This window comes from Haliotis rubra, unplaced genomic scaffold, assembly GCF_003918875.1.
Source record: "Haliotis rubra isolate DU_JTF1 unplaced genomic scaffold, ASM391887v1 Scf3, whole genome shotgun sequence".
Classification (NCBI taxonomy): domain Eukaryota; kingdom Metazoa; phylum Mollusca; class Gastropoda; order Lepetellida; family Haliotidae; genus Haliotis; species Haliotis rubra.
The window spans coordinates 5,206,680-5,217,758 of record NW_025766968.1 but is presented as its reverse complement, the minus strand read 5'-3'; the positions used below and the strand labels follow the sequence as shown (position 1 = coordinate 5,217,758).

The following is an 11,079-nucleotide window of genomic DNA, read 5'->3' as shown; positions in this document are numbered from 1 at the left end:
AGCGTATGTTCACCATTGCCTCCATACTCTTGCACAGATTTGAAGTAAGGGATATTGGGCGATATGAGTTGGCCGATGCCTCCTCCTTCCCTGGTTTGAGCAGAGGTATTACTGCTGCATGTTTCCATGCTGCAGGTACCTCCCCCTGATCCCAAATCAAATTGTACAGTTGTACGACGACGCTGGCGATGCTGTCTGGCAACCTTTTGAGCATCTCATAGCTGACCATGTCCTCCCTGGACAAGTACCCTTTTGTTGCGTATAGCAGTTCTGAACTCCTCCACACTGAAACCATGGTTGTATGCGTGCTGTTCGCACGGGGGCTGTTTGGGCCGTGGTGGCAATTTTTCTGTCTTTTTGAACTCTTCAGAAAAATTGTTGTTGCTACTGACAGAGGCAAAGTGGGTGGCTAAGATACTTGCTTTATCCGTGACTTTGGTAGCCCCTGTTAGTTTGGGAATGCGAGCGGACCTGCGTTTCCCCCGGATAGCATGTATCTTTTGCCAGACTGCTTTACTGTTTGTTTTGTGGTTGAGGGATCCACAGAACTCTTGCCATGAGTCAGACCTGGACTGATCGATGAGATCTTTCACTTGTTTCCTAGCTACACGAACTTCACCTATGACAGACTTGTCTCGTTTTAACCTATTTAATGCTTTTTTCCTAATGCGTCGTGCTTTGGCTATTCCCTCGTTCCACCATGGGACGGCTCGGGCGCCGACCTTTGCTTTGGTGAGTGGGATTGAGGCCAGTGCTGCCTTATGTATGGCCGACGTTAGGTTTAGGCAAAAGGTATCGACGTCGTCAGAGACGATTTCAGACGGCTCGATTTTATTGCATTCCGTTCTGAATTTTGACCAGTCTGCTTTGGTGAAGTTCCACCGCTCTCTAGGGTTTGAGATTTCATCGCAAAGAGGTGGGATACCGAGAAAAGTGAAGCACGGAGAGTGATCACTTCCCCAACTGTCATCATGAACCTGCCACAGGCAATCATGGGCTAGGTTTTTGGTGGCAATAGCTAGATCTATGCTGGTCCATATACCTCTGTTTGGACAATGTCTTGTAGGAGAGCCATCATTCAGTATAACGAGTCCCTGTGACTCTACCCAATCCTCCACCATCCTGCCGGGGCAGTCAGAGTGGTTGGTTTCCTCACCCCACAGCGGGCTGTGGGCGTTGAAGTCGCCTAGGATTAGGCCTGAATGCCCGACCAAGTCGCTGAGTTTGTTAAGCTCCTCGATGTTGGTGGGATCGGCAGTCCTGTGATAGACGTTTGCAATGCGTATCTCTTTGCTATTTGCCATGCTGACCGTGATGACCTGGGTTTCAAGGCTTCCCACCTCTGCTTTGACCTCGGTGGATGTACAGTTGTCGACGACAAAAGTGACCAGTCCACCCCCCATTCGCCCCGCTCTGTCTTTGCGGTATTGTGTGTAGCCAGGTAACCGAAAGTTTGCTCTCTTCCCCAGTTTTGCTTCTTGAATTAGTATAACGTGGGGATTCAGTACCTGTTGTCTGACTAGGGCTATGAGTTCTTGGCCGTGCGACCTCAGACCATTGGCATTCCATTGCAATATTTGTAAGGCCATGATGACAGTTGTGTCTTATTATTTGTAGCTTAAGTGTTTACTTAAGCTTATGTATCTGCTGTTTGAGATAGGATGCAGATTGCCCATAGGACAGGATGTTGGTTGCTAACTCCCAGAGTATGGTGAGTTTTGCCCTTCATCACTATCCTTATGTGTGCCTAGTTTGATTAAGGCGGCACACATAAATTCAACCAGCTTGTCTGGTGTAGCCTGGTTGTGGGCATTTGTTTTGCTATCATGGCTTACTACAGCATGCCTATTGTCTGTACCCGTTGTGCTGGTGGATTCAACATTGCCCGTGTTGTTTGCCACCTTATTTGGACCTTTTTTGCCCCTTTTGCCTCTCTTCCCTTTGCGTCGCTTGGTATTGGCACCCTTGCCCATGGGGTTGCCTGCGCTGGTTGCCTCAGCGTCTTCGTTTGCCCGTGTAGCATTGACCTTGCCCTTGGTCGCCGCCTGTTCATTGCCCTGTTCAGTTTGCGTCATCTGTTTGAGGCCAAGAGTCTCCGTGTTTAGACTCTGTTTTTTGTGCTGCCTGCTCCTGCAGAAGTTGGATAGGGATGAGTGTCCCTTAACTTTGCAGCTGGTGCAATAAAGAGAGCAGTTGCCCTTGCAGCTTTTGGCAGGCCTAGAGCATGTACGGCATTTTGCCTCGCTGAGGCAATTTGCTTTAACATGCCCGTAATTTAAACAGTTGACGCACTGTTTTGGTCGCCTGAGGTAGGGAAGTGTAGCTAATACCTCGCCTGCCACTTTGATCGTCTCTGGGACTGTAGTTCCCAATATTGTGAGTATTACTACTCTTGTATTTTTGCCTTGGCTTTTAATCCTATACATATCAGTTATAGTAGGATCGTGTTGCTGCTGGGTAGTGAGCCTTTCGTCACTGATACCCTTGTCAAGATGCACCGCGCATCTTATGTGTGATACCCAGCCTGGCACTTTCCAAACTATAGCCTGATCAAGGACTTTTTTGGGGAGTTTGGCACAATCATTTGTGTTGTCACCCCTGACAACATATCCCCGGTTAGCTTTGTGTATTCTAGTGACAGAGACTGACTTCACTAGTTCCTCCCGTAAAGCTTGGGCCGAGACCCTGCTGGAGAGGGTGAGGTTGTAGTCTGTACAGTAGACTAGCCTCTCCCACCCCTGCTGCTTTGTTGGGGGCAGCCTTAGCCGAAGCTTTGGCTTGTCTAGTTCGGTCAGTGGAAGTCTTAGTGGTCCTGTTCCACAGCCCTTGGACTATTTCCCGGTCTGACTGGCTCATTTCTAGTAAGCTATAATTCCCCTGTGGCAGACTATTTGCAGCTTCTGCATATGAGTTGTTGGGACTATCTGCTGTTTCCTCAACTTTTCGCTTTTTGGGGTTTGGCGGCAGTGTTCTAAAAAAATAGCTAGTCTGACCGGGACTGTTCTGAGGCTTTTTCAATATTGGGCTGTCTCTGCTGGGGCTGGGCATTCCCCTTGTGATATTTTGAGGGCTAGGCATTCCCTCTTCGGACTCAGAGTCCATTTCAATGTTTATTGATATTGGGGTGGGCAGTCCCATATCTATTCCAACCCTACCGGCGGTTGGTGTGGAGGTAGACACGGCTACCTTTTCTCTATCTGACTGGGGTGTGGACACGGCTACACCCCTGCTTCCTACTTGGGGATCGGACACGGCCTTTCCCCTTCTCTCTCTCGGTGGGGTGGTCACGGCCACTCCCCCCTTCTCTCCCTTTCTCTCTCCTTGGGGGGTGGTCACGGCCACTCCCCTTCTCTCTCCCTGGGGGGTGGTCACGGCCACTCCCCCCTTAACTCCCTTTCTCTCTTTTTGGGGGGTGGTCACGGCCACTCCCCTACTCTCTCTCGGTGGAGTGGTCACGGCCACTCCCCCCTTCACTCCCTTTCTCTCTCCTTGGGGGGTGGTCACGGCCACTCCCCTACTCTCTCCCTTGGGGGTGGTCACGGCCACTCCCCCCTTACCTCCCTTTCTCTCTCCTTGGGGGGTGGTCACGGCCACTCCCCTACTCTCTCGCTGGGGGTGGTCACGGCCACTCCCCTACACTCTCTCTCTCCTCTACTATCCCTCCGGTGAGAGGATGCTGCCACTCTTCTCCTCTCACCATGGGGAGTGGACACGGCCACTCCCCTACCTTTCCCATTGGGAGTAGACACGGCTACTCCCCCTACTTCGCATTCATGTTTTCTGTGAACCTCGGCGGTCACTGAGAAGGTGTTCCCAGAGTTCGCCATGAGTGGGCTGGGAACAGTCCCCCGTGAGTACAACCCACAGTGAACTTAGCCTTCCTTGTCTTCTTCTCTTCTGTCTTGCTTGGCTGCTTCCCTCTGAGCTCCTTCTCCTTTGGCAGCCAGGCTGCAGATGCATTGTCTATGACGTCAGCTGATTGTTGACGTTTTTCGTTCATGACGAAATCACTTATGGGACACAGAAACGAATGACGCGGCGCCATTGTAGACGTCACAGACTCGAGCTTGGCAACATCCCCACTCTATTCCAGAGCGTTTGTGGACCCATGCATGTATTTAGCAAGGGTGGCGATTTATTATTTGGGGCCGTGCGACAGGTATGAAGCCTTTGTCAACTTATCACGATGCTCAACATCATGGATTTAGCACAGGTTGCAGGCAAATACAGGACAACTGCAGTCAACAAGGCAAATCAATCCCTAGCAACGGAAGCTGAACTCTGCAGAAAACACTGACGTTGTTAGGTTCATATGCGCATAAATAGTTGAATGATGTGTCAAAGCAGAGGGCACTCATATTTTCATGTCAATGCTTAGTTTCACCCAAAATAAAACCAGAAGAAAATCACTCTGAATATCATGGCAACTGCCGTGTAGAGAAAGCGGAATTCTACAAGCACAGACAACTGACTTCATTCAAACAAATATTTACAGAGGAACCAGTGTAATCACACCTGTTACCTACTTCTGTCACTTGTTGATATATTTTCTAAGGAAACAATGTACTAATAACTTTGTATTTCACACAACATGATAATAGTCATAGGAGATGACAACACAATGCTTCAATCATCTTGCCGATTGCGACTTTCAGGCTCAGAAATGGATCAGGTCAAACTTCACCGACTACACAGACGGTACTGGTATTATTTTCAACTGCACGATCTCATGCAGGAATAAATATACAAGTCCTAAAGGCCCGTGTGCAGCACCCGACACTGTCCTCTGAAGCTTCCCCAAAACGGTCTGCATATTTGTAATCCAAACATTTTCAATCAGAAAAACATTCACTTTTGTAACCAGCCCGTTCATTTACTATCATAACGCCGACGCTGCCCACAACACTTTCCTCTTGAACATCGACTAACAAGACATAGCAGGATGCACTCACCAAATCAACACAGTCCTTTGGGTACATACACATACTTCAGTGGATCACTTGTAGGCCTTGTTTAAATACTGAACGAAAATGATTTCACATCAAAGAACATAGCTGCTGACTTACTTGTGCCTATCCCTGCCTGTTGCAGCAAAAACTCCTTTGGCAGTTCACCCCGAACGCTACACGCCCGTCAGCCCCGTTCACAGACTATACAATCATTGTCTATGACGTCAGCTGATTGTTGACGTTTTCGTTCATGACGAAATCACTTATGGGACACAGAAACGAATGACGCGGCGCCATTGTAGACGTCACAGACTCGAGCTTGGCGACATCACCACTCTATTCCAGAGCGTTTGTGGACCCATGCATGTATTTAGCAAGGGTGGCGATTTATTATTTGGGGCCGTGAGACAGGTATGAAGCCTTTGTCAACTTATCACGATGCTCAACATCATGGATTTAGCACAGGTTGCAGGCAAATACAGGACAACTGCAGTCAACAAGGCAAATCAACCCCAAGCAACGGAAGCTGAACTCTGCAGAAAACACTGACGTTGTTAGGTTCATATGCGCATAAATAGTTGAATGATGTGTCAAAGCAGAGGGCACTCATATTTTCATGTCAATGCTTATTTTCACCCAAAATAGAACCAGAAGAAAAACACTCTGAAATATCATGGCAACTGCCGTGTAGAGAAAGCGGAATTCTACAAGCACAGACAACTGACTTCATTCAAACAAATATTTACAGAGGAACCAGTGTAATCACACCTGTTACCTACTTCTGCCACTTGTTGATATATTTTCTAAGGAAACGATATACTAATAACTTTGTATTTCACACAACATGATAATAGTCATAGGAGATGACAACACAATGCTTCAATCATCTTGCCGACTGCGACTTTCAGGTTCAGAAAAGGATCAGGTCAAACTTCACTTACTACACAGACGGTACTGGTATTATTCTCAACTGCACGATCTCATGCAGGAATAAATATACAAGTCCTAAAGGCCCGTGTGCAGCACCCGACACTGTCCTCTGAAGCTTCCCCCAAACGGTCTGCATATTTGCATACATCCCAACTCTCAGGCATTTGACTTTCAAGAAACTAAATCATTAATTACTCATGTCACTCTCTCACGACAAAACTGATAAATCGCACACCATACTGGCATCATTTGTAAAAAATACAAATAAAAATCCGTTTAGAATCAACATATAGGTATTAATTCATTGTTTTCAGTGACTTTTCTTTGAAGTATGTTTGCAATTGTGCGTTGGCTGCAGAATGGGGGCGCACACCCACTACAAGTGGAGAAAATAATAGAGTCTGCCTTCTTATCTGTTCTGACATAAGGCCGTTTTGGCCTGGTCCCAATAAAATTAGTTTTGATTAACTTTGTCATTGAACTATGTGTCAGTGAACATGTCAACTTCATCATGTAGTGGTCATGAGTATCTTGCCCAGTCTTTATATTGTTACTTGTGGACTTTCGGAGATTTGAGATATTTATGTTTTTTTATTTGTTTGATCGTGAATTGCACTGAATTGATTAATTATGATCGGAGAGCCACGGTGGACTTGTGCACTCTAATTTGTGTAATGAGCACTCATGATTTTCTTACCGTTTTCATATGTGGTTGTAGTTACAATGATAGTGAACATAATATATGAATGGTACCGTTTTCACCATGCAAATTGGTTTGTCGTGCCAACCAAATTCATGGCCACTTGGAAATTCTTGTTCGTATAACGTTTATGAACCATAAATAATAGTCTGACAAACCGTACTGTTCAACTTCCGGTAAAAATTCAACATGGCAGTAGGTATCGTCTTCACGTGTGTATGAAGGTTGTTATTCGGCAGGTAGAATGTTTAAGAGTGTAATTCATCAGCTTTTTCGCTCCTTATCACTTTGCTCGTCAACAACACCTCGTTTCAGTGCGGGGATATGCGCGACGGGGACACATTCCATTCCACAAACCGACAGAGTTTGAAGAGTTGAACAAATATGATCTTGCAGACGAATCTGAAATCATTTCAGACTTGGATCAAATCGAAGACCAGCTCCTGCGGTCTAAAGCAGATAAGACACGGTTTGTAACCATACCGGGTTTTTTTAAAGATGTCCGCCCTTAACCCCCGTATTGTTTAAAGTCACTATATGCCTAAGAATATACGCCTATGTTTTTTTATAAACAGCCAAAGCCTAACCCTAATCCTAAAATCTAACCCCAAACCCCCGAAATAATCCTAAAAATAGAATACATTTTAAGCGGGGGTTACGGGAGGAACTCTTACCCCTGTCACGGCTTTTGACTTCAAGATCACATCGCCGGTCTCAGGTGACGCGCGTATTATCAACCTCGAATACTACATTTAGTCATTACGGGCACACATAAAAACGGCTTTAAATTTTTTTAAAGAAAAAATCACACTTACATTAGGTTAGTTCAGCCAGCTAAACGTATACCTTGGTAGGAACACGATGTTTAGCTGGCTGAACTAACATTAGGTATGTTTGGATTATTTTTGGTCTATACTGATTAGAATCCTCTTTAGTCTAATGATTTAATGTAGATGTATTCGGTTTGAAGACAGCTTTGTCTTTATCTTGTTTGAATTATTTGAAAAAACAGATTGTTTTCTTAAGTCCAAAATGGATGAATCATTATCTTCAGATTGATGAATTAATATCAGCTTAAGATCACTGTGATGTCCAACAGGTACTCTCAGCTACTTGAAGCTGATATCAATTTTATTACAAAAAGCTATGCATCCAAAGTGACAAACTATGGATGTCTAGTTTTTATGTATGGTTCTTTTTTGTTTCTCATATAGTACAAATTTATGTAATGGTTCATGAATATGGATCTGTATCCTGATACTAGGTGCAGGTGTCAGGTCTCCCTTCACTGTCTGACATACAATCTAACAGACTGGTTGTCATTCATGAATAATTGCACATGGACAAGCTGTGAACTGATTATCATGGTTATTGAATCCAAACTTTGCATTCTCAGTTGCCATTCTAAGACCACTTATTGGGTCTGATTGCAATGTGTATGTCAAATCATTCAGCTGCAATTGATCTCAACATACTCTAACATATCTAAGGCAAAGGGATATAATTAGATTTTTTTTTAACAATGTTTATCATGTGTTTATGCAATGTAACTTATAATACCTAATAAGGTTAATTGTTTTTACTTGTACAAGGGTTACAATGTGCAGCATTCATGAGTTTCTTTCGTATGGTATAGAATCTGTTTGAGTTTATTCTTACAAGTGTAACCAGTTTGTTATTTAAACAGGACTGATTTGTTTCAGAGAAGAAAAGGAAGAACGATTGCAGCTGAAAAAGAAGATTCTGCAAAGGAAATACTTCAAGAAGGCACCTGAACTGAATCTCCTCTCATGGAATGCAAAAGAACAAATTAGATATCTCCATGCTGAATACCCTTATGACTGGACTGTGACTAGATTAGCCAAGAGTTTTCCTGTATCAGAGGAGGGAATCATAGCAATTCTCAAATCAAGTTATGTGCCAAAACAACAGCAAGAAATAACGAGACATGACAATCGTGTCCGTAAAAATTGGCTTGCCGTGAGATCTTACTTGAAGGAAAATAACAATGCATTGGAAGACATTGAAGGTGGACCAGTTGCAGAATCAGTGAGGCATCTAACATCATCAGATAAACTTCCTTTGGTAATAAATGCTGGTGGCATTAACAATGTTCTTGTCCCAGATAGGCTTACTTCACAGACTCACCAGAAGAAACTTGGACTTTTTGAGTCAATAGTCAAAGATTCTAAAGCTATGAGACAACCAAAACATCAACGTGCAAAACTTTTTTCTGATGATAAATCCCTACTTGCAGAAATTTCCAGCATGGGTACATTGAAGACTGATAATGTGACAGATGCAACAAGGGAAGAGGATGCATCAGAAGCACAGAATCCTTCCCGACGCCAGAAAAGATTAGCACAGACCCTTGGTATGGGGAACATGGAGCTAAAATCTCTCAGCTATTCACAACTAGAACAATTGAGTATGTTTGAAACTGGGCCAATTAACAGTGTCCGCCAGGCTGGACGCAATTCTCGTTGGTCAGAAATAGAATCTGAATGGAATGCTGATAAGCAACATGAGAAAAACATACAGACAGAATTTCAAAATTCAAAACTTAGAAAGGATAAGATGGAAAGGTTTCATGAACAATCAGATTACCCTTCAGTGTTCAAGAACAAGAATTCCCCAAGAGGGAGGGAAGATGTATATGAAAAGGACAGTTGTGTTTTTGATGAAGATGGAGAGTTTCTGTATAAAAAACCTTGACATTCTTATTTCATCGTACTTGGGGCTGTTTGGACAATAGTTTCTTATATGTGAAGGGCACAAAGAGCTGCAAAATTGCTGATGCTGCGTAAAGAAACTTTCACTTACATGCAAGAGTTTCAAAAAGAAAGTGTAAGAGAGCTTTAGTTAATATTACTGAACTCACAGTAAGGCCAATATAGTAGATATAATTGATATTTATCTTGTAATAATTATAATCTCCCTCACACCTCCATCTTTAATTTTGGGCGGGACCCAATTTGATTTGACCCCATATATGACTTGGTTCTGTCAGTTTGTTGAATAGATGTGTGCCACAAATGACTAAATGTATCTAAGCATCTCTTTGAATTGAAGACGTTTATGAACTAACACCCTGAAGGAAATATGTGGATGATCATGTAATAAATGTTTTATAAAAATATATCGTTGACAAATTGTTAAGATTCTGCCAAGTTAGCTGCTAATATTCATGGTATGGCTATTTGGTGTGAGCGAGTTGGGTTTTACGCCGCTTTTAGCAATATTCCAGCAATATCATGACAGGGGACACCAGAAATGGGCTTCACACAATGTACCCGGGGGTGTCAGTGGTGTGACAAGCGAATGCTTTAATCACTGGGCTACCCCACCGCCTCTATTTGGTGTGACTTGTCGTAATATTCCAAGAATACTACTAAAAGTGGCATAAGACTATAAGCCCTACAATTTAGCTAATCGAACAGGGTGATCCATCGCTGGTTTCAGAATTAATTGCTATTTTACCCAAGTGCACTGGAACAAATATCAGTAATTGTAACCATGGTAACGGTTTCTTTAATTGTAAAACAAAATACCTACAACTAATTACAAAACAAGAAGATTTATTGTATTGTCTTGAATAATAGTGTTATATGTGTACAAAATGTAACAAACAAGTGCATTCCTGGGAATAGTGATCTCACACATCTGCATCCACACTACACTGCAATGTTCCAGCAATATGCTGGTGGTCTGTGGTATGTAAACAATCAACTTTGGTCCCAGACAAGTGACAAATATAATGAACTATTGCCACACTGTTAAAATAAACCAAGTCACCAAGCGTGACCTGGATTATTTTAGTGGACTCTCAAGACATGTTTAGGTTTCTTGAGACCCATTCCAACCCAGCAGACATCAATAAGTCATATGACCTTCTAGCACCTCACAGGCAGCTTGGGTTAACCGGGTAATAATGTCCATTAGGCTGTATTAGCTTTGAGCATGCCCGTGCAGCATAGAGTTCAGCGACATATAAGTGGCCTCATTATTATTATTTTTATTATGAAACTGAAATGATTGTAAATGTAACACCCTAGTCTGCAGTCCAGAAAACTAGAACCTATAACCCAGCCCAGTGCAGACAGACCACTGGTGTGAGATTCAAATACCTCCAGTGGTGCAGTAATACACTAAGCCAAGAAATATATCTTACTCCCTTGGTTCCAAATCTTATTTTGACTGTTAGCTTTGCTTTCAAACTTTAAACAGCTGTTTGGAACTGAATTGTGGTAGTTAGTAATTGTGATATGGCTCATAGTGTCTACCCCTGAAATATATAACTTGCAGCCGAAGTCTGAAAAACATGTCAACCATGTCAACAGTGACTTTGTCAAGTTGTGAGGAAGCATATATTTGTCGGCATCAACTAAGACCCTTTGCAGTAATGGCCACAAATGGCAATAGAACATAGTCATGACTTTACCAACTGATAAGTCATCCTTCACATTATCAACATATTTTTCAATTTCAGTTCAACAGTGA

The 11,079-nt window shown here is 43.3% G+C and overlaps 2 protein-coding genes across 2 annotated transcripts; one reads left to right on the top strand and one right to left on the bottom strand.

Annotated features, from left to right (window-relative positions):
* Nucleotides 1–1,694: 1,694 nt before the first annotated feature.
* LOC124282510 lies at nucleotides 1,695–4,000 on the bottom strand. The gene is made up of 3 exons (XM_046718520.1): nucleotides 3,866–4,000; nucleotides 2,717–3,609; nucleotides 1,695–2,130 (listed from the first exon to the last, which is right to left on the bottom strand). The coding sequence occupies exons 1-3, from the start codon at nucleotides 3,998–4,000 to the stop codon at nucleotides 1,695–1,697; spliced, it is 1,464 nt and encodes a 487-aa protein (XP_046574476.1).
* A 663-nt stretch (nucleotides 4,001–4,663) lies between these two features.
* On the top strand, nucleotides 4,664–9,720 carry LOC124282509 (neugrin-like). Its single transcript, XM_046718519.1, has 3 exons — nucleotides 4,664–4,698; nucleotides 6,848–7,048; nucleotides 8,283–9,720. Exons 1-3 carry the CDS (start codon nucleotides 4,664–4,666, stop codon nucleotides 9,292–9,294), a joined length of 1,248 nt encoding a protein of 415 aa, XP_046574475.1. The 3' UTR covers nucleotides 9,295–9,720.
* Nucleotides 9,721–11,079: the final 1,359 nt, after the last annotated feature.